This window comes from Arachis duranensis, chromosome 9, assembly GCF_000817695.3.
Source record: "Arachis duranensis cultivar V14167 chromosome 9, aradu.V14167.gnm2.J7QH, whole genome shotgun sequence".
Taxonomy (NCBI): domain Eukaryota; kingdom Viridiplantae; phylum Streptophyta; class Magnoliopsida; order Fabales; family Fabaceae; genus Arachis; species Arachis duranensis.
Window position 1 is genome coordinate 37,733,797 of NC_029780.3, and position 24,414 is coordinate 37,758,210.

At 32.7% G+C, this 24,414-nt stretch overlaps 2 protein-coding genes across 2 annotated transcripts; one reads left to right on the forward strand and one right to left on the reverse strand.

The window, feature by feature from the left end:
- The first annotated feature begins 2,357 nt into the window (after nucleotides 1-2,357).
- LOC107465476 (UPF0603 protein At1g54780, chloroplastic) lies at nucleotides 2,358-4,964 on the forward strand. The gene is made up of 3 exons (XM_016084454.3): nucleotides 2,358-2,935; nucleotides 3,469-3,661; nucleotides 4,512-4,964. Exons 1-3 carry the CDS (start codon nucleotides 2,501-2,503, stop codon nucleotides 4,757-4,759), a joined length of 876 nt encoding a protein of 291 aa, XP_015939940.1. The 5' UTR covers nucleotides 2,358-2,500; the 3' UTR covers nucleotides 4,760-4,964.
- Nucleotides 4,965-5,667: 703 nt separating this feature from the next.
- LOC107465470 (GDSL esterase/lipase At1g54790) lies at nucleotides 5,668-8,018 on the reverse strand. The gene is made up of 5 exons (XM_016084445.3): nucleotides 7,736-8,018; nucleotides 6,863-7,063; nucleotides 6,617-6,783; nucleotides 6,270-6,540; nucleotides 5,668-6,059 (listed from the first exon to the last, which is right to left on the reverse strand). The coding sequence occupies exons 1-5, from the start codon at nucleotides 7,977-7,979 to the stop codon at nucleotides 5,767-5,769; spliced, it is 1,176 nt and encodes a 391-aa protein (XP_015939931.1). The 5' UTR covers nucleotides 7,980-8,018; the 3' UTR covers nucleotides 5,668-5,766.
- Nucleotides 8,019-24,414: the final 16,396 nt, after the last annotated feature.

Genomic DNA, 24,414 nt, shown 5'->3' on the forward strand with positions numbered 1-24,414 from the left:
ACTCCAATTTTGCGACACTCCAGCCTCCACGTCTCCAGTTTTATGGTGGTCCAGGCTACCTCTTCTCCAGTTCTGCAACGTCCAACTTTTCGATGCTCCCTTACCTCTATAATTTTTAATTTTTCTTTTTCAATTATTGTTGTCATTACTTTGTTTCAGTTTAGGATTGTTAATAATGTTCTTTGAATCTTGATTATGATATTCTGTGGTTCTATTGTCTTTAATTTTTTATTGTTGTTAGTTTTTACAGTGATTTACTAATTTTCTTTGATTTTATTATGGTTATGTTATGGACTTATGGTTTTGTGGTTATATATTAGACTATAATTATGTTTTAGTGTGTTTATTTATATTTTATTTATTATTTTATTATAAAATAGTTTTTTGATTAAACCACGGTTGAATTAGTGAATTAATAGTTAAAGTGGTTCGATGACCGGTTCGATTTTCTGATTCTTAAAATAGCCACATTAAAAAACTAAATTGACTTTTATTCACATTAATGGCATTGCATTGACACACCAAAAGGCCAATAATTTTTTTAAGAAAGAATCATAATATATTATAAAATTATTTTTATTCCTTTGTTGAACTCTTACATCCATGAAATTAGAATTTGAATTAGTGAACACAACTCAAGGTGGTATTTGATAGATGTGGTATATTATAAACAATCGTGACAAAGGACAATCGTGCTGTAACGTTAGACGAAAAGAATAAGTTTGAATAAGACAATTATCAAATTATCAAAAGAAGAATAATAACATTACTACATCAAAAAAATATCATAAAAAATTGTAACTTGTACCTTAAAGAAATTAATTTCAATGAAAAACGAAAAATACATTATTATTATTCTATGAAGTAGTAAAAAAGAATAACAAATTAGAAAATTGAACAAAAATGCTTTGATTTTTAAATTTAGACTCGTGAACAAAAGAAAATACAATAGCACGAAATTGTTTATTGATATCGATATTAATTTGATACTAATTAATCCACATGTGAATTATAGAAAATATTAACAAAACTATTAACGTTAGTATCATATTTATGATTAATTATGTTTAATTACAAATTATATTAGAATGATTAATAATTAAAATTATTAACAATTAATATAATTAGAATAACTAAAAATAGTAATGATTGTCAACTAGTATAATTATGCTTTAAATGCTAATTTTCATGCAATTATAAAAAATATTTTTTTAAAATAAATTGAAAAAAAGAAGTATATATACTAACACCAAAATATGTCACATCAATATTTTTGATGCCATAATATTATCCGTTGTATAATTTATTTATCTATTTTTATTATATAAAAATTAATAAAAAGTTATTATGAGATGAGTTTATCCTATATAGTTATTTTTTATTATGCCATGTCAACTATTTTAATTTTTAAATAGATGATAATCACTAAAACAGCTCTCTTACCATTAGATCATGTCACCCATTTTGAATAGGTGCCATTCATGAAAAGAAGTCTCTTGTATTATAATTGTTTTTCCTTAAAATAAAAAGTATTTCATTAATCAATACTCTTAATTAGTTGAATTTATTACGAATCATCAAGCATTTTAATTATAAAATAATAGTTAAACACAATTAACATCTATATTCAGATAATAATAATAATAATAATAATTTCAATTATAAATATTCAATTTGCATATTGTTATGGTCTACTTATATATATAATTAACAACATTCTTATTACTATTGCATTATGGCTTCATTGATCTCATAATCTCTCATATGAATTATCAAAAAAAATTTCAACCACTTTTAACTTTGGCACATGATCAAAATTATAACATAGAGCACCATTAAACAAACAGGCCAATATTTAAATTTATTTTATAAGTTTGTTTAGTGCTATATGTACAAAATAATCAAATACAATAATACTAAAATAATAGTTAAAAATTAAATATGACGAACTTTGTTATTCATTTTTAATTATGATTTTATAATAATTCAGGGATCACCTCTTCATATGACTGTGCAAAAAATATAATTTATAAATTTAAACATTTGTTAAAACAAATAATTTAATATACATAAAATATAGATTGCTAAATCAGTTTTATTATAATTATTATCAGAATTTAATATGATACAATTTTTTATTTTAAGAGTTATATAGATTATTTTATAACTAATTATAGAATAAAATGTATCTATTATTTTTAATTATCTAAAAAATTATGAGAAAAAAATTATAGTATTAGGTTTAAATCTAGTAATTTAATGATGTCTAAAACGATTCACGTGGCTAATTCTAATTCCTCTCTATTTTTTGTTCTAAAGACATTATCCATTTTCAAACACAGCGAACCAATCGAAACCACCCAAAATCTTGAAGCAAAGAGTGAACATTCAATGATGTTGAAACAGAACAACACTTGTTCTTCTTCTCCATCTCTAACTGAAAACTGAAACCCCATTTTCCTTCTTCTTCTTCTTCTTCTTCTTCTAATCCCAAACAAGAATGGGAACCATTTTCCCTCCTCACACTCACACTCTCTCTCCACTATTCAACATCAAAGCTTCTTTATCCTCAAGAACTCTCTTATCCCCCTCAAATTCCATCTTTTGCTTCAAACCCGTTATTCCAAGCCTCAAGAAGAATCAAACTTTGTCCTTTAAGCCTTCATCATGTGCAAGTTGGTTGAACCATGCCCAGCAGGGCCTTGCTGCTTTGGCTATTTCTTTGGCACTCAACTTCAACCCAATTTTGTACACTGGCAATGCATTTGCATCTGAATTTGATGTTCTTAACGAGGGTCCTCCAAAAGAAACTTATGTGGTTGATGATGCTGGAGTGCTTAGCAGAGTAACAAGGTCTGATTTGAAGCGCTTGTTATCTGATTTGGAATCAAGGAAGAATTTCCACATCAACTTTGTCACTGTTAGGAAACTCACGGTTAGTTATAATTTACAACAATTATATGTTTTTAATTTTATTTATTTATGTTAATGCACTTGATTTCATGTTATTTTACTTGAAGTTGACAGAATGTGAAAGATTAAACAAATTCTTATCATGATGTGCTGTGAAAGATTAAGCAAGTTCAATGCATGCTCTAGGAACATTCACAACCACACACTTCTTTTGTTTTATACTTTTACATAATTTGAATACCATACAAATGAAAATGAGTGGTTGATGATGCTCTTGAAGCAAGTATCAAATGTTCTTCAAGAGCATGCAAATATTTCTCATGTATGTTGAGGCCTTTTCGATGATGGCTTTAAATTGTAGTCTGCAACATTAACCTGAATTGTAATTTATTTCTTCTAAAGCCATAGAACATGATTGCGTAGTTTGATCCATATAGCAGATGCCATGTAGAGAAAACTGTATTGTTGTTGTTCTTGTCTAACCTTATCGATGTTCCTTGCAATGCGATAATGGAAATAAGAGTAATTTGGTTTTATGATGTGATGTGGTTGCAGAGCAAAGCTGATGCTTTTGAGTATGCTGATCAAGTTTTGGAGCGTTGGTATCCTTCCATAGAAGAAGGCAACAACAAGGGTATTGTGGTTCTTGTCACAAGCCAGAAGGAAGGAGCAATCACCGGTGGCCCGGCTTTTGTCCAAGCTGTTGGAGAAAAGGTTCTTGATGCTACTGTCTCTGAGAACCTTCCAGGTACTTCCAAATTCTGCTCTATAACCTAACTTAACTGAATGTCTTCTATTGATGGGAATAGATTCACTCATGTGAAGCGTTTACACGATTCGATCATGTATGATGATCTTTCACTGTTAGCTCTCTTTCGTTAAATTTCTTGTCTGAGCTCTGCTTTCTAAATTGATAGTGAAAGATCACACATTAAATGAGAAGATCTATCATGCATGTTGTAAAATTTTTTATAAGACATAGTTGATCTCTACTAGGTGGGCCAGCTTTGAACAATTTCTAAGTTGGATTTAGCAGAAGCTAGCTTTATATGTTCATCTTTGCAAAAACCAAAGCTGATGAATTTTGAACTTGGCATCTGGTTGCATCTTGGTCCGAACGGTTGAGATGCCCATGCTTGTCAGGCACATCTGCCCACAATATGCAAACAACTCCTATATATTTATGTTTATGCTAGGCAAAAGTTTTCTTGATTATAAATCCTTATACATTGTTCTTTATATAGAAGACAGATATGTGACAGGACACCATGACATCGTTTGATCCATGTGGTTTTGAAAGAATTATGTATTATATAACATTTGGTTATGTCTGAATCCAATTCCTTTTATACTTCTTAGACATGTTTGGTTGGTTAAATGGTAAAGAAGAGGTGGAAACTTTCATGTATGACAGTATGCATATGATGAGTATAACTACATATGGAACTCATCCACAAAAAGTCTACCTCCTTTTTATCACAACGAATCATTTATAAAACTTGTCAATCTTCTGAAATTTTCATCAACGAGAAGCAGCTGTAATCATTTACTTTTCCATGTGATACAAAACCAACAATATCCAATTTTTCGGTATGCAGTATTGGCAACGGATGAGAAGTACAACGAAGCTATTTATAGCACTGCGAAACGGCTAGTTGCTGCCATCGATGGCCTTCCAGATCCTGGTGGACCAACATTTAAGGACAACAAGCGCGAGTCTAACTTCAAGTCGAGGGAAGAGACAGAAGAGAAGCGTGGACAGTTCTCTCTGGTTGTTGGAGGTTTGTTGGTCATTGCCTTCGTTGTTCCGATGGCACAGTACTATGCTTATGTCTCCAAGAAGTAAGAAAATAGCTATGTAATTATAGTTATATCTGCTTTCCAAATTTTCACACACTCAAATTCATAATGTGTAATGTGTAGTTGTAAGTTGTAACTATTCTCATGTTACAATTTAGATTGAGAAAATTGGTGAATAAGATCTTTTTATCGGCTTGTAAATGCAATTCTAAATTATGTGCATTGACTATAATAGAAAGGGTATTTTTTCACCTTGCTGGGATGCATCTCTAATCAAGTATAGAACTTGCTAAAAGAAACCAAGTAGAATAAAATCTGTTGAAACCAGCTTATTATGGTTTTCTAAGCTAAACATTTTTTTTGTTACTTTCTAAGCTTCTGACCATGCAAATTGCAGGACATAATAGCTTGAAAATAACAAATTTATCCTCTTTTACTTTCACTATTTAGCTTTTCATTCAATAAAATAGACATAGTGTTCTGCTGTCAATCTTTTTTGAACGAGTAAAGTACTACTATTTTTGTTCTTAACATATGGTTAAGTCTTAATTTCACCCTTGATGTTTAAAACGTCATATTTTTGTCTTAAAACATTATATTTTGTTTTATTTTTGTACTTTGGTCAAAATTAAAACTTTTTCTTTCAAAAATATATTTTTTCTCAATTATTATCTTTTTTTATTCCTTTACTTTTCTACCATTTTGACTCTCAAATCACTATAACTACCACAATAACCACTATAATTATAATTTTTGCAGTTATATAAAAAAATATATATATAATGGAAGAAAATGCATTTTTGGAAGAAAATTTTTAATTTTGACTAAATGATTAAAATAGAACTAAATAACATTGTTTGAGATAAAAATAAAACGTCTTAATAGTTAAGAACAAAATTAGAACTTAGTCCAAAGGACGAAAAGAATACTTTTAACCTTTTCAAATTGTCGAGATAAATTCAGGAAAAAGGAATCAAAGTTTGTTTGGTAGAATCATATATATATACCCTGCACTACACGAGTACAGAAAGAATCAAATAATTGTTTATCACACTACATGGATTGGGATTCAGTGGTTGTGACTTGAGCAAGAGAAGGAATTAACATTTTGCCAGAGAAAGAAGGGTAGGAGTATTTTCCAGTGAGAATTTGTGATGCAACATATTGATTTGCAGCCTCAGTGTAATGTGTCCCGTCCCAACTCACATACACACTGCTATCATTGCAGCTCTTTGCTGTGACAATGGTCCCATTCAAGTTCTTTGTCGACCCACAAGTCACTCGTTCGTCGTAGTTCAATGGCGGACCTCCATATCCGCAACAAACCATAATAGGCTGTTGAAACCCTGCAAACAAACAATAACATAAATTGATGCCAGGAAAGAGATGCAAGTCAATAAAAGGACAGTCCGGTGTACAAACATCCCAAAAGGTGAAATGTACGCCGCCTAGCCTGATAATTACAACATTGGTGGCTGGTTCTGCGACTTGAACCGGTGATTTTGAGAAAAGTACTAAAACTATGGCTCAAACACACCAATTAAATACTTAATTACCATAATTGGAGTAGTTTGAAATGAGATTTGATTTAATGGTAAAGATATCAACATATGTAACATTTGCATCTGGATATTGGCCATGCAATTTAGTGCATAAAGCTTGAAGCTGTAGATTAAAGGTTTTAGCCGCTTGGTTGTGCGAACTAACGCATCCTTGTTCATCAAGCTTGGACGAATCAGCGCCAAATTTGGCAATATTTTGAGCCAAGCATCCAAGAGGACCAGTGTTATGTATCCAGAAATTCCTAGCCCCTTGGTCATATAGTTTCTAGCACACACAAAAACATAGTGAAAGTTAATTTCATTAAGAAATCAAAGGAGCATCATCAAACCACTAAACCAACCTTGATTCCAGTTTCAAATTCCAATAGAATATTTGGAATTGAGGCAAGAACTTGGTCCAGTGTTTTCGAATAAAATGCACCAGCAAGATCGTTCTGGCCTATGTCGAACATATACATCCCCTTGTTGAAATAATCTTCAGCCGGGACATATTTTTTGTATTTCTGACCTGTAACATTGTAGTGTCGACAATTTGAAAATGAACTAATAAATTGAGATACTTGAATCCCAAAGGAATTGTCATATACCTGCTGCAAGCAATTCAAGAACCCGAGCTTTGAACCGAATAAACTGAGATACTTGAATCCCGAAGGAGAATGGACATAAAGATGCTGCAGTGGCTGCAAGTATGGTTGAACCTGCTGCTGCAAAGTTGCAACCTTTCTGGAAGTTTGGCAAACCAATTGAGTCCATGTAGGCATTCAAGAATGGCATGTGCATTGCATCCACTACAATAATCAACCAACATGAAAAATGTTATGCGTATACATATATACCCCTTATACCTTAATACCAAATAGGATGTGTCAAGGTCCTAGCTATCTAAAATTTAAATTTGAGTACTGAGACTTACTAGGATTAAATAGTGGAGTAAATGTACTTGAAGAACAAAGCATTTTTTTACAATTTAAAAATTCTTAATCGGTCTCTAATCATCCAAGGCTCCTGACACATTATCATATTACTATTTATAGAGCCGCTTAAATGTTACTTGGATGATTGAGGACCTATTTTCAAATTGTGGAGGGACGCTTTGTCTTTTGGACAAATGGTTAAGACTTGAAAAATGCAGTTACTCTACCAAATACTAGTAGATTTTCGTTGATCATAAATATTTATGAGTAGTTCTCTTCATCAGATCCTAGTTCTATTCTCTCATTATCTGAATTACAAATCAAACTATCTTCCAACAGAAGTAACTAAACTCACGTCACTTGATTTCTTTTTATTGCCATTACCACAGACGATACCTTTACTACTATTTATTCATAGTCTTGGCTTCATCAACTAAAGTTCAACCTACATTAACTGTAAATATATAAATTAAAAAGGAACATTATGATTATTGCAATAAATATAAGCAAGAAAATTCTATGAATGTAACAATGTTAGAAACTTACTTAGAAAGTCAACAATGAGACGACCATTGCAGAACCTCCCGGTTGAAGAAGCATTGAAGTAACTCTGTCCATAAGGTTGGATAAGTTGAAACCCCAACCCTGCAGCAAGATCACCTGTGTCGGAATTCGAGTCACCGAAGTTGAAAACAGCTGGATAACTCAAGTCAGAGGAATTTGCCACAACAAAAAAAATGCAATGTATGACAACTTTAAAAGCAACAACATTATAATTCTTAGAAGCCATGGCAAACTCTCACTTCTTGTGTGCAATGTTGCCCTTTATATATATGTGTGTGTGAACCAACGTTTAGAAGCTTGCTTGTGATACTTGAAAAGCAACTGAAACTCCAAAAGGGAACCTTTGCTTTTCTTTTTGTATTCATTACCATATGCCGTTCAAGAAAAACAAGTCTTGCGTATCACAGGATTTTATTGCTGCACCTAATCATGTCTTCCATCATCCTTTTGAAACTTAACAATTATAACTAGAAAATTCTATAGTGTCTATAATTTGATGTCTAACTTTTGCCTAATTTATTTTTTACGGTAACTTTTGAATATTTAATAATTATTTACTTTTATACTTTTAAAATTAAATATTAATTTTTAACTTTTTTTAATAAATTAGACAAATACTTTTAGACACCATAACAATCACCAACTAACTAATATTCCCATAAGAACTTAAGAAGTGTGGAAAGTTTTCACATGTTCCAATACACTTTACTGGAACTAAGCTATTCCACCTTTATAAGCCGTCCATTAAATGATTAAAAAAAACGGATGGGATAGATTGAGCGGGTTCAGTGGTAATTGGACATATTAGAGTTGAGTGATCCTAGGTAGTCAAAAAATAATTATAATATAAAAATATTACATAAAAATTTTTATTTTTGCAAGTAATGTACACCTCCTTATCACCTACAATTTTATTGTATGTTTCGAGTTATCAATGTTTTTTTCAAATTTCAGTTTCTCCCAAATCAAATCCTTAACATCTCTCAATCGCATTATTATCCATTAAAATGCAATAATTCTCTGCAAAAATTATAGAGGTTAAATTAAAAATTTTTAACAACTTCTACTATATAATTTATATTTTACATATAGACTATTAAAAAAAATAAAATATAAACAAAAATTAAAAAATAAATTTTTAAAAATAATTATGAACTCGTCATATTAAAATCAATAAATAAACATACATACGAATATTAAATAAAAATATTAAAATAATTAAAATCATGACCTATTAATACACATATGAGATAATTTGAAGAATACAATAAGATGTATAGTTTACAATTTGATAATATTAATTATAAAAATTTATTAATTATAGACATCATATATATGAAATTATGAATATTATGAGTGTTATGTGTATGAATTTATGGATATTATGGATGTTATTAATATGAAATTATGGATGTTATTTGTATGAATTTATGGATGTTATGAGTAAATTTATCAATTGAATAAATTAATTTAAGAATTTGACATTTTTTAAATTTAATTATGATAAAATTTAAAAATATCTGTGTTAATTTTATAGTCACTTATGCAATAACTAAAAAAAGATATGTGTATGGATGTAATATCTAATAAACATGAATTTAATTTTTAGATGTTAGTTGTATGTAATTATGGATGTTATGTATATAAACGTATGAATGTTATGTGTATGAACTTAGTTAGTACAATATAATTATAAATGCACATAAAAACACAAAAAAATATAATCAGTTTATTACCATACCTTATCAAAGCTAGTGTAGTTTTTCATATTTTCGAAAATTGATTGACTGATAATAACCTCGTCGGGTGAGTCTATCTATTGTTCAAATTCTTCAACACTTTCTACCATAGGTACCGTATTAAGGTAGAATTCAAATGTCATACTATTTGTAATGATAAAGATGATTTCTTGTAAAATTTCTTAACCTATTCTAATTGTGCTTGCAATAGTATTAGAGTTGTGAATTTTGAATAAAAATAATTGAATTAACGGAAACAAAATCATATTAGAGTAGCTTTAAGATTTTGTATCTCTCCATTGAATGATGATAAATGACTTAACAAAAACAGAAAATTAATTACAATAAAGATCGATAATGATAATAATAATAATAATAAAACAAAAAGCGTTTATTATAATAATCAACTACAATTATTGAATTTATGTGATATTATCATATCTCCATTAGGTGAAGGAGCAGAGCAAGAATCAATTACAATGATAAATCATAAACGTTATTAATTATTATTATTAATCCTTATTATATTCTTAAATATAAAAATCAAATTATGGAATATTAAGTATTGATTACAAGAATGCCTAGTAGTAAGGAATATGATATTATAATTAATATCATTAATAAGTGGAGTTGATAAAAATATGATAAGTAGAATGATAAGAGAGTTGGCTAAAAAATAAAACTGTTATTAAATGATGTAAATGAAGTATATTATGAAAAGTTTTGGCAAATTATGGCTGAAACTTTTTGGTTACCAAACTTTTTCCATTAGAGTTTTCGTACTCAACTTTGCTTAGACTATAAGCAGCATTCATTAGATATTGTTTGTCCTCAACAGACTTGAATTGAGACATAAAATTAGCGGTTATATGCCAGACACAATAAGTATAAAATGCTCTAGGAGGTCACCAGCCGCTGTCGTTAGCTTTCAGTGCAGTCTTGATCGCTTGGAATCTGTCAGAAATAATCAGCAGTCCATCCTGTTGGGTCACATGTCGTCTCAAATTAGTAAAAAAGAAAGACCAGGATTTGGTACTCTCAGACTCGACAATTGCAAAAGCAACAAGAAGAATGTTGTTGTTACCATCTTGTGTTACTGCAATAAGCAAAACACCACTGTATTTGCCATACAGATGCGTGCCAGCAACAGAGACGAATGGCTTGCAATGCTTGAATGCCTCCACAGGCAGGGAAGACCCAGAATACATCAAATATGCTACAGTCGCACACCATAAGGTGTCCATCATAGTACGGTACGGCTTTGAACTCACATATTATTTCAGGACAACAACTCTGCAGTGCTTGCAGCAACCTAGACACCTTATTGTATGACTCCTCTCAATCGTCGTATATCTACGCAATTGTCTTTTGCTTTGTCATCCAGATCTCTCTATACAAAAATTTGAAGAGATAGCTTTGCCTAACTGCACCTTGTAGTACAAGGATACTAATGGATGGGTTGGACTATATCAATGACAAGATAACATGGCAGATAAGGCCGCTGTCCAACTATCGATGGTCTTGAGACATAGTTGGTGTTAAACACGTGTGCGCTCCTCCAACCGTACGCACTTCCTTAACAAAATAACACATACATGGTTCACATTTACACAAAGTATAACAGTGATAAATGATATTAATTACACCACAATTAAACGAGGCCTCACCAATATCCAAAATTCTGTCGGAGGGCAACACGGAGACTCCACGGGCATCCAGCTGTATATTGCCGGCAATGAACATGGTACTTTAATCAGTCTGACTCCATTACTCGGTACTCAACACTTCTGTGATTGCTGTAGTTCTTCACACCCTACATCACTGCATGTCTAATTTTGAATTTGTGGCCAACTTGAAACTCAACACTACCGTCTAAGTTTGTAATCATCTTCACCCATATTGAAAAATAGAGTTTTCTCGTGCATTGCATCCAGATCCAGCGTGTGATAGTGACTCGGTACAGTTGATAAGGCTGGAATCAGTTGTGAGAAAGGAAGAAGATGCCGAACTGATATCTCCACCAGCATCTTGGGTACAAACTCCTCCTCGTCATTTTCAGAATAACCACTATCATGGTTATCCGCAACATACTCCTCGTTGGATTCCTCACCATCCACGTCAATGTCTTCCACTGGACTCGCAATGTGCATCAGTGGTGGTGCAAAAAGTGGGTCATCCTACACGAAATTCGAGTGGCCAGATCCACCGCCACCAACATCACTGACCTTTGCAGAAAGCTTCATAACTTGTGCCGCCATGATTCTCCCATGGATGTCAAACATGAGCCGCACATGCTCATTGCCATTGACTCAAAACAGACGAAATTGGAAAACTCCATTTTCCATCGGTGCTAGCAACCTATATCCACTCTTCCTATCTCTTTTCTTCTACTACCACCAATGCTACTTAATATCAAACTTTTCAACTCGGACAAAGAACTAACTCGCTGGGTGCGCAACAGAATGGAATTACCACACTCAAATATGACTTTAGTGTCACTGTTTCTCATACGACAATTAGGATACACACTTACAATCACATATCCATCACCACTAGAGATATTTGTGTAAAATATAAAAGGTTGCACATCCTTTATAGCTGCTGAAAATTTGTCATAATGTATCTCGTTTACACTGTAAACGTTATAATTATTCATGTATTTCGTTTACAGTGTAAACAATCATCTCATTTACACCATAAATAAAATAAACATGTCTTGTGTTTTCTGCCTTATTTCATTTACAGTGTAAACGAGATATGTACATTCTTATTTTATTTACACTGTAAATGAGACAAAGGATAAGTACATTTTGATAAAAATACTACAAATCATATATTTTAATAAATAAAATATTTATTTTTTTTAAAAATCCTTTTTTTTGGTTATCTTTAATTTCAATACGAATGAAATTTATATAACAAAAGAAAAAGACTAAATTACCTATCCTAATCTAATCCTAACTCTCTCTTTTGCTTTTCCGTCTTCCTCATTTTAGGTTGAAACTAAACCCTAGCGGAGGCACTTTTTCTCTTTTCCAAATTTATGAAGGCTCCACCAGTGTCGGTGCCGCCTCACCGTCTATTTGAGTTTGCATGACCACGGTGCGCCTAATTCTAGAAAGAAAATTCACTTCGATCCCTTTTTCTTCGCGTTTGTGTTCTATCATCCCAGTTCTCATCACCATAGCTTCGCAGCATCCATTACAGCTCACCTCGATTCACCGTCACTGCATGCTTGCTGTCGTTGTCGTGCCTCTGGCCAAATCCTTCTCGTCGTGTGCTCGTGTCTGGCTGCTTGTGCATCTCTCACCTCCACGTCTGCTCAAGTTGTGCTTCCTGCTTGTGTCGTCACCGCACCTCCCTTGCCTCTCTTCCTCCTTATGTCTCATTAATAATAATCAAAGAGTGTTTAACTTTTCTTCTGCAACCCTGTCTATCTTTTTCAAGTACAAGATCTTCTTCTTTAGGTAAAGATTTGGGTTAAGGATGCCTCAAGTATTTTCATGAAATATTTATGTATCTATGATTGTTTGACATCTCTATTGTAGAAATCTAGGTATTTATCTATATTTTTCTTTGATACTTTTTTTTTATATTTTTGTTTTTTTAAGCTCTGTGTGTTGTGAGTTATTGGCATGAGGGTTTGTGTTAGGTTTGAAAAATTGCGTCAAATAGTTATGTCATATTTGGTAAATGATAAAAATGGTGGCTAAGTTTTATAAAGTTACTTGCAAATATATGTTAATGATTTTTATTGACAGCAATGAAATATATGACATATGATGTAGTTTATGGTATTGATTTATTTATTACTATTGTTAGTGAAATTTGATTTGTGAATATAGATGCAATAATTTATTTATCATAGTCAGAAAAGCACAATTTTGTAGAGTGCTGGTGTTAATTTGATGATTCTAGATTTGATGTTATTTAAGTTGGTAAATCCTTTTCATGTTTTCAAGTTTTACATGTTTAGTAAGCAGTAAAATTCAAAGGTGTTTGTTTTGTCTTGTATTCGTCATTTTTCGATACAGGTGAAAAGTTTTTTGACCAGATTGACAATGTGATTTATTAATGAGTATTAATTTATCGCTACAAGAAAAAAAGCCTTTGATTGTGGTTGAATTGTAGGGGGATCAATTTTGATTAGTTGCTTTCTGTTTGGTTGAATTGTATATTAAAACAAATCTAGAATTTTGATTAATGTTGCCAAGACCACATACTCACTTTTGATGTAAAGATGTTATTGAATTGGATGTAGTTTTCTACAATTAGAATTTGAAGATAAAACTGAATTGTATGGTCTGAATTTTGTATGGCATACCTGAATTGATTTACAAAGTTTAGTGTCTTACATATATTCATGATTCATGTTAAGATAACAACATGCTAGAGATTAATCCACCTAATTATATATGAACTGTTATGTTAAATAAACCTAATTACCATATGTGAATTAGATAAGTTGTTAGTTTTACCATGATTATAGAAATAAAAAGAAATGGAAATCTAATTTTATTTAATCTTTAATATAGTATTTGTTAACTTATAATCCCATTTGAAGAGTAATGGAGGAGAATTATCGGCCTAATTTAAAACAAGCTAAGCATCAATGGACGCCACACGAAGATGCAAAACTAGTTGAATGTTTGTGGAGCTTGCAACTACTTCTTGAAGGTGTGACAATGGCACGTTTAAATTTGGTTATAGAAAACATTTAAAAAAATACTTCAAAAAAATTAAAGATCACTGAATATGATTTTAAGATACAATTTTTTTTACCTAATATTTGTTTTTCTTGTTTATCCTCTGCATAGATTAATTTCATTATCCATTATACTTTGCATATACATAATACAATAATGCAAAATTCATCACTGATTTTTATCACATACATGTACTAAACTATAGATCTATAGACTAGCAGAAGCCCTCACACATACGCGCCGGTAGTAGTAGTAGTGTTTGGTTGTTGTAACTATTCTTTAAAACATTTAAAACATTTGATATGGGAAATTGGCTCTTTTCCTGTAAAACTTGGTTAATTAATGATTAATTAACCCATAAATTAAAATATATTCTAGAAAATAAGAAATGAGATTTTTATGGTCTAATATAATAGAGAAAATTAAAACAAAAATTTTGACACTAATTTTAACAAAATCGGCCCCAGATTGGGCCGAACGGGACAAATCGGACCTATATTGGGCCCAGGGCCCAGCCAAGCCCCCTTTTATTAGAGAGCTCAGCACTCTCTCTCCTCTCAAACAACACCAACACGCTGAGAGAGGGAAAGGGAAACATGAAACCCTTGTTCCAAATCACTCCAATCTTCAATTGATTATAACTCTTCGCTCCGAGCTTCGATTGACGCACCGTTTGTGGCCACGTGACCGTGGCGTCGAGCTCTACAAAACTCACCAAATATTCTTGAGGTAAGCCATAGTTTTCTCTTCAAATTTATAACCCTCAATTTCGAAAATTTAGTGGGTAAAGTGTTGAGATTTTTGAGTTTTGATGTTATAGGATCCAATTAACTTGAAGAGAAGGCTTAGTCTTGCCTCTTTTGATCCTTGGGCTTGGTAAATATCTCAACCCTAAGTCAAATGTTTGAGTTGTTATGATTATATGTTGAGTTTGTATGGATGGAGGTATGTTATGTGTGTTAGGCAAGGTATATCTATGAATGAATTGAAGTTGGTGGAGATTTTGAGGACATGAGGTGATATACAAGCTAGAAATCTGATTTTGGAAGCCTTGAGACCTTGGAAGTCGAATTTGAGAGTGTTCTGGGTTGAGCGGAGAATCGGCCAAGGTATGGTTTCAGATTCCTGTATCTAAAATATAATGTGGTTGTGAAAACTTAGGCTAGCGACCCTAGGATAGGATTTTGAAATATTGATGTAGTTGTTGAATGAATTAGATTGAATTGAATATATGAATAATGGTTGAATGATTGCAAGTGGTAATCATTGTTGGAAAAGCATGTAAAGTTTTATGTGACATGGATGGATATGTTTAATTAGTGATAAGGTTGAAGCTCTTGTTGATGAGCATGAATTGGAGTGTGATATTGATATGTGTATGTATGGGGTGATTGATGAACTTGAATATTTGTTTGAAAATTGAGATATGGAATGTTGATCATGAATTGAATAATTGAATTGAGATTTGGTTAAATATGGAAGAATTGGTGGGTTGAGGATTGAATGTGGGTTTGGAAATGCTTGATGTTGGAAGGGGTGAGTTTTGGTTGGTTTTGAATGAATTTGGAAGTGTATGTTTTAGAAATTGGAAGTTTATGAGCTTTGGTAAAAATGAAATTTTGATAAATTTCAACGAATCATATCTTGAACTATTTTTTTTGGAATTTGATGCTTTTTATATCAAATGAAAGATAACTTCATAAGTTTTAAAATTGTTTAAATTTGGTAGAAACTTGAATTTTGTGGAAGGAGATATGATCGTTGAAAGTTTGGACCTGAAATCTGAATTGTGCAAATTCTGTAGAATTTGTGATTTCTGGTTTGTGTGCGCATGCACAGCCCTGTGCGCATGCACACCCTGTGGAATTCTGAACCTGTGCGCACGCACACACTTGTGCGTATGCACACACAGGGAAGTGGCTTCTGCTGGGGGCGCTAGCACGCCCTGTGCGCGCACACAATCAATAAGGTTTTACAAGCTGTGCGTGCGCACAGCTCTGTGCGTACGCACATGTTGGGAAGGACGTTCTGTTGATGGCACTAGCACGCCTTGTGCGCACACTCAACAATGGTAATTTTTCTTTCTGTGCATATGCACAACTCTGTGGGCACGCATACTTTCTGAAAATACTTCTGGGTGTGCGCACACACTTACACGACCCTATTTTCTTATAAAACCTTTGTTTTCAAGTTTTTCACCTTCCCAACAAGCTTGTAACCTTCCAAGATGTTGTTTTACGCTTATAAATCCCCATTTTCATCCTTTAAATCTTAAATCAAAGTAAAATGCCCAGTGATTGAGAAGAAGTTAGGAAATGGGGTAACTTGTGGATGAAGAAAGGAGATATTATGATAAGTTATGATTAATGATGATGATATGAGTTCTTGAGGAGGATGGTGGAGTGCTGTGTATGATATGGGCCGAATGGCTGAGTATGATATGAGCTGAATGGCTGTGTGTGATGATGGTTTATCGCTGATAATGAATTATGACTTTTGGGCCGGATGGTTGAGATGAATGTTAATGTATTGTTGAGATTGAATGCATATATGCTGAATTATAGATATTTGTAAATGTTGCACTCCACCTATCTGAGATACGAGTTTCTCTGGGTGAAAGCAGTCGCCAGCCACCACGTGCTCCAGATGGAGACTCGATACTCTGCTGACCCTATGTCGTAAGTGTGGCCGGGAACTGTGAAAGTTCTGGATGAGCTTGTCCCTGTGAATATACACCAGTGAGGGTGTTAGAATTGAATTGTGATTTATATTGTGAGATAACTCGAGTTGGGGATGCACGACAGAGGGACAGTCTAATGGTTAGCTACCAGGATTTGTCGGGTTGGCTTTATAACCGATAGATGAGACTCATCAGCCACTAGGACATCATATGCATTATATGTGATTTGTTTGGAATGCCTAATTGATTGCATCATTACTTGCTATTTGCCTAACTGTAATATCTGCTTCCTGCTTGTGCATTTCTTTGTTGATATAATTGTGCTTGTATATCAAATCACTATTGGCGGATGGGAGGTTCGAAGGGTTTGAAAAGGGGATATTTAGTTAGACTAAAGATCCTTAAGTTAGTCACCTATTTCATTTCTCGTGGTTTAGTATATTTATATGCTTTGGTTATGAATTTGAAGTTCTAGGATTGCCTTCAGCTTTCCTAGGACATTACATGTTAGATATTTGGACACTGTTACCATGCTGAGAACCTCCGGTTCTCACCCATGCAGATTTTGTGGTTTTTAGATGCAGGAGATGAGGCTCCTCGCTGAGGCATGCTGGAGACTTCTATTTTGGCGAAGATCCTTAGCTCTTGGAACTTTATTTTAATCTTATATACTTGTCTATATACTTATATTCTCCACTATATATATATTTTTTGTATTAACTCCTCTTAGAGGTTATATTGGAGAAACAAGTTTTGTCTTGTGTTTTGGGCTTTATTTTGGGTAGTTCCTTTATATATGTATGTATACTTATATGCTCGGACCGGTTATCTTCGTAAACCGAGTCCTGAGTCTTGTTATATGTATTTTGGCACTCTCTTGTATATCTCTTTGCGTTAGCTTATCCTTCATTTGTTTCATTCACATTATCGATCGGAGTGTTGTGCTTTTTGATTTAACGGTTTTGATTTACTCTTTTTCTTCAAAGGCTCCTAGTTATAAACCTTTTCACACTACTAAACATACTAAGTTTTGTTTCTAGAAGTTGTAATGCCTTACCATCTCTATTTTATGACTTAAGCATAAGGCTCTGTGTGGTAGGGTGTTACATTTCTCCCCTAGAAACACAAACCAAGATATCAATGAACCCTCTCGGCTTATGCAATTTCTTCGTTCTCAATTAGTAGCTACACTCTTCTTTATAATTTTTCTTATTCTTCTTATTAACATGCTTTGCAATAAACTCCATGAGCAAAACTTCACCATATCAAATATCAATAGGAAAAAAAGTAAATTAGCAAGAAACTTATCAATAGAACGAAAAAAATTAAATCCGAATAAATCAGTAAAGAAACATGAATTAATAAAAAAGGCCAAATGCATAATTATAATGTCTACTATAACAAGAATAATAAGTTCAAATTATACTAGTACTTCAGCCCTCTCCACCTAAAGTAACCACTAACCAATATAACCTATTCCCTTAGAAAGATATTTATTAATACAAAAGCAAATAAACTAACCTTCAACTTCTCATGAGCTTCATTCATAAAATTTTCCATGTATTCCTTTATTTGGTAAGTATAACTGAAAGAAGAACAAGTAATTAAACTAATTATCATGTGTTTAGATAGAATGCTAAATTATAGAAAGTAGTAACAAAAGAGCAAGCATAATAATACTATTTTAGATTAAAGAATGTTGCTCCATTATTACTTTTATATGATTGAATTCATTTGCTTAGCTTAAAATTTTAGAATACTGAATTACAAAATCATTCAAATAACACTTGTAGCTAGTATTCAAATTCACTCTAAATGAATAAAAATAAATTAATAAAGCAAATAAAAGGTACTAGAAAGACTTATATTCAATGCCATGGACTCTAATTGATTTCGTTTTTGCATTTCTAATAGATTCATCAAGGAATATTGCCTCCTCATCATATCTATTGAAATAAGATATTATTCACAAATAAAAAAGAAAGATTGAATCATTGAGAAAAAATCATGCATCATTAATTAGCAACATTGCATCTCAAATCATACACAAATTGCATTTTAAAAAACTTGCAAAAACAATAGAGTGCAGTAAGCAATAATTTTGATTTTCAATGTTAACGAATATATTTGTACTTTATCATATGTACAATTTGGCATCTCATTGTAAAGATAAAGAGAAGACTCCAGTAACAGAGTAAGATTGGCTAGAAGAAAGGAGTATCAAATATGGAAACAAATCATCACAAATGGTATGCCGAAAGCCCTAGTGAAAGAATACCCACAGCCATATTCACATATTAAATCATCAATTTCATCTATCAAAATAGATTCACCTAAACAATCCAAACAAAAACAGTTATAGTGCATATTCACATATCAAATCATCAATCTCATCCATCAAAATAGATTCACTCAAACAATCCAAACAAAAATAGTTACAATTTAGCTAGTCAATCTATAAATTATATTATTTGTTGAATAAATATAACACACCATTTCAAAGAAAGCAAGTGCTTTCAAAAAAAGCAAGTGCTTTCAAGAAAACTAAGCTAAAAGATCAACTGATTCCACCAAAGTCATACAATGATTCTCATATATGATGCCCTTCCAGCAGTGATACTTATTCTCGATTCAAAAATAGGTTTTTAATAAAAGGCAATTTCGATAGTCATTTTGAGCTTAAATATCCACATAGTGCATTAATAAGAACAACTCATTATAAACTTTAGTGGGTTGGATTCTTAAAAAACTAAATATTTCTGTATTGCAAGAAATTTAACATGAAAATGACCAGACAATTAACACAAACTCATTGATTCAAAAGTTATAGATAAATAAAAGATTGAGATAAATAGAACTTGAAAGATGACAAATTGATAATTGCATAACTAAACTACATATCACAAATTAGTAGTCACAATAATAAAATCTAGTCATGGTTTGAGTAACTTATTCTTAGTAGGATAGAGTTATGAAGCTCAAACAATGTCACAATGAAAAAATGATGAGAGAAAGTAAACAATAAACCTGAAAAATTTCAACAACATATTACCTAGTTTAAGTCATGACTAATTTTTGTAGTGTACATAAAGCCTTTTTATGAAATATAATACACTAAAATTGATAAGAGATACAAAGAGAGAAGAAATGACTAACCTCTCTTTCTTCTTTCATCAAGGCAATAAAAACTAAACAAAAGTAGATTGTTTGAGTATATATATTTGTCATGAGAATAATAATAGCTATATGGCCAACAGCAACATAAAAGTTGTTAACCCTACTCTTTTAATTTAGTAAGAGTGATTAAAATATCTAACATAGAAAATAAGAATGAATTGATAATGAGACATAAGTGATGGTGGATCTAATGTGTCAAGAATGAGAATAAGTTTTAAAAAAGATTATTTAAATTTTTTATTGCACCAGCAAACAAAATGCAATTTTAATAAAATAATTAGATACTTTTTAAAAAATGCAATAAAATATAATAAAATATTATAGAATATGATGTAAAGAGCAATTTTTTTAAAAAATATATTATAAAATTTGATGTAAAGAGCAATTTTCAAAAATTTTATCTATTTAAAATGTGAGTACATGAAATACATTTTTTTATTCTTTTTGAAATAATCTCGATCATGTAGTGTAGTGTAAATGAGAAGAACAACTTCATCTTCAATTATTACACATAATTATTGTAACCAACCAAGAATTAGGTAATAACAACATAAATTGTCTACCTTACCCCAAATGAGTATACTTTTGAGTATTTTCAACTAAAAATTGTAGCTAATTATCAATATAAAATTTAGTCAAGTCATCAGATTTAGTTAATTTTCATGTGAGGTCCTTCCACGTTCAAAAGCATTTAGAGTTATTTTATGCATATAGGAATTGTGTTTCTTAAAGTGTACCAAATAAGGTACCAACCTACTAAATAAATAGCAAACATTGTACATCAGCATAATTTCTATGTACATATAGAAATATTTCAGATTGTTAATTAATTATATAATGTTGTTACCTTACGCAAATCTTTGATCCAAGAGGCAAAATTTTTTTAACTTGGTAACTTGAAAGTTCACCAATACGGCCGACGAAGTTCTTATTTGGCATCCAGACCGTGTTGCAATTACAGGTATCAATCACCATTCGGGAGTAACTAAATTCTAGCTCAGATAATTAAGTTGAGTTGCAAGATAACAAAAAAAGTATCCAGATGCTTTAAAACAACCACCACCGACAATAAAGATGGTAAAACCGTCACCGAACCTGATTTTTAGACGAAGCAAGAATCAGTAGTTAAAAGCATGAAGTAGTGTTTCTGATTGAGAATTTCAGCAGAATATCTGTTAAGTAACTATTAAGTCACTAACCTCGATACTGACCTCGTTTATGTCAACTTCGAAGCTGATCCGTGCTCCTTTGCCTTTTCTCTTCCACTAAATCTTCTCGCCATCTCTCTTCTTACGCTGTGCGCAGCTCTCGCTGTCATTGCTTCCAAAGGGTGATCATGAGAAGAGGATAAGGAAATGGTTCAGAAAGAAGAAGGTGGTCATGAGAGTAAAAGGAAGAGAAAGAGAGACTCACTGGAGAGAGATGAATGAGTACTAAAATTTGATTTGTATAGTCAAATTTAGGCGGAAAAATTACCTCTCAAATTTAGGATTACTAAAATGTGAGAACTGAAGAAAATAGAGATTCTCTTGGATGGGTTCAACACAACTGAAACCCAGGCAGTACAACCATGAATTTGAAAATCAAATTACGGCACTAAAACTAAACCCCTATTTACCAGGAAAGAACGTAGCTGGCAATCCATTGTTAACCTTAATCCACCAATCAGAAGCTAGCATTTCTGATTTCTTTCTCTAAATCATGGTTCTGGGATTGCTGCAACATTGCCTTTTCATCCCACTGGACAAACCTCTCCCTCCCTCCTTTTCAGGTGGGAATTTTTCATCGATAAGGAAGAAATGAATTAGGAGAAGCAAACCATTGAAATTCTCAAGTATTGCTAAAAGCAAGTTTTTGCAACAGAAAGTAGGGTTTTCTTATTCAAAAAGTCTGGTTCCATGCATCATTCTGTGAGAAATCGGACACAATGTAAAATAGTGTGTGAATTTATTATTTGGCTAGTTAACTGGTGTGCGAAACTTGCTCCGCAATATTTACACAAATAGACCGGCAAGTGCACCGGGTCGTCCAAGTAATACCTCAGGTGAGTGAGAGTTGATCCCACGAGGATTGTTGGTTTGAGCAAGCAATAGATACCTTGTAGATCTTAGTCAGGTAAATAGAAAATATGATAGTTGTTGTGAAAAACGCATAAAACAATAAATAAATAAAACGTTACTAGATAAGTGTGAAATCAATAGTATGAGAACGGTTGAGGCTTCAGAGATGCTTCTTCCTTTTGGATCAACTTTTCTCACCATCTACTCCAACTTCTAATTGATTCATTCTATGGCAGGCTGTAAATGATTAACGCCGGGTCAGTAGTCATTAATCTCCTCTGCTTCAGATCAAACACCAGGTTAGCGGTCATCCAATCTAAACGGGGGTGAAGCTCTAGCAGTCCATTCCCTTGGTGATCCTACTCAAAACGCCACAGATAAGGTTGGATCTTCCGGATCAGAGAACGTTACTCCATTGATTCTAGCCTATACCACAAAGACCCTAATTGCCCCATACCTCGGCTGCACTGATGTCTCCAAGTACCCAACGAAGTCGTGGATTAGCCATCTAAGAGATGTATAATCAAGCTTGTGGTTCAATACTATCCCGTCAAGGACTCACAAGAACTCATGTGAATAGGGTTAACGGTCAGGTTACACTCCCAATCCATTAGGATGAAGAACGAAGATACATCTTAGAATATAATCAAGCAGGGATTGAAACAGAATAGTAATATTATTAATCCATAAAAATTAGCAGAGCTCTTAACCTTAACCTAGAAGGTTAGTGACTCATTTTGTACATAGAATAATGTTCGAATGTAAAAGTGGGGGAAGAAGATCATAAACAATGGTGATCTCCTCCTATATATACTAATCTGATAACTAAGAATTACAGAAATAAGATAAACAAGTCTTGTAGTGCAAAAATCCACTTTTTGGGCTTACTTGGTGAGTGTTTGGGTTGAGTTTGAGTGAAGCCACGAGTTGGTGCTCTCTTTTGGGCGTTGGACGCCACCTTGGAACTCTTGACTGGGCATTGGATGCCAGCTGCCCCCTTCTGAGCATTGGACGCCAGGAATGGGGTTGGTGGCTAGCGTTGAATGCCAGTTTTGGGCCTTTATTTCCAAATTAAAGTATAAACTATTATATATTTCTGGAAAGCCTTAGATGTTAGCTTTCCATAGCCGTTAAAAGTACGCCATTTGGATATCTATAGCTCCAAAAATGCTCTTTCAAGTGTATGGAGGTCAGAATCTGACAGCATCTGCAGTTCTTTTTCTGTCTCTGAATCAGACTTTTTCCAAAGCTCCTCAATTTCAGCCAGAAAATACCTGAAATCATCATAAAATACAAAAACTCAAAGTAGAATCCAAAAATATGAATTTTTTACTAAAGCTTATGAAAAAATAATAAAACTTAAACAAAACATACAAAAAACTATAAGAAAGTGATGCCAAAAAGCATATAAAATATCCGCTCATTAGAACACCAAACTTAAACTGTTGCTTGTCCTCAAGAAACCAAAAAACAAAGTAGGATTAAAAAGAAGAGAATCATACACTAAATCTCAGAGTTGTGAATGAAGCTCAGTTTCAATTAGATGAGCGGGACTAGTGGCTATTCACTTCTGAATAGTTTTGGCATCTCACTTTTCATTAAAACTCAGAATAATTGGCATCTTCAGGAACTCAGAATCCAAATGATATTGTTGATTCTCCTAGTTCAGTTCTTTTTTATTCTTGAACATAGCTTCTTTTGAGTCTTGGTCGTAACCCTAAGCGCTTTGTTTTCCAGTATTACCACCGGATACATAAACGCCATAGACACTTAACTGGGTGAACCCCTTAGGATTGTGATTCAGCTTTGCTATAATCCCCAGCCAGTGGTGTCCAAAGCTCTTAAACACACTTTTTGCTTTGGATCATGACTTTAACTGCTCAGTCTCAAGCTTTTCACTTGACACCTTCACACCACAACTATACAGTTATGGAGGCAGCTCATTTGAACTGTTTAGGCCAAGATTTTTCTTCTTTTAGGCCCTACTAACCATTGATGCTCAAAGTCTTGGATCCTTGCTCTTGCCTTTTGGTTTAAAGCTAGGTTCTTCGTGACTGCGTTATTGAGCTTGCCTCAAAAAAATGTTCTAGCTTAAAGATGACATAATGACAATGAGGATTGAAATATTTGATGATATAGCAGAGGTTCTCCCCTTACTGATCTTTCGGAGAAATCCGTACTTACCAAAAAGATCTCACGTACTTGAAAATCAGAGTTGTTACACAACTCAATCCCGATTAGTGTCTTTTCTTTTTTTTTCATTTAAGTATTTTATTAGAGTATGTTGAATTCCTCTTCT

Bases quoted from the DNA above. Each gene is read 5' to 3' on its own strand.
- LOC107465476 (XM_016084454.3), top strand. From the start codon at position 2,501: ATGGGAACCATTTTCCCTCCTCACACTCACACTCTCTCTCCACTATTC. The intron at 2,936-3,468 runs GTTAGTTATAAT...ATGTGGTTGCAG, and splicing joins TCACTGTTAGGAAACTCACG to AGCAAAGCTGATGCTTTTGA. The intron at 3,662-4,511 runs GTACTTCCAAAT...TTCGGTATGCAG, and splicing joins TGTCTCTGAGAACCTTCCAG to TATTGGCAACGGATGAGAAG.
- LOC107465470 (XM_016084445.3), bottom strand. From the start codon at position 7,979: ATGGCTTCTAAGAATTATAATGTTGTTGCTTTTAAAGTTGTCATACAT. The intron at 7,064-7,735 runs GTAAGTTTCTAA...TGATTATTGTAG, and splicing joins TCTCATTGTTGACTTTCTAA to TGGATGCAATGCACATGCCA. The intron at 6,060-6,269 runs GTAATTAAGTAT...GTTTGTTTGCAG, and splicing joins TTCAAACTACTCCAATTATG to GGTTTCAACAGCCTATTATG.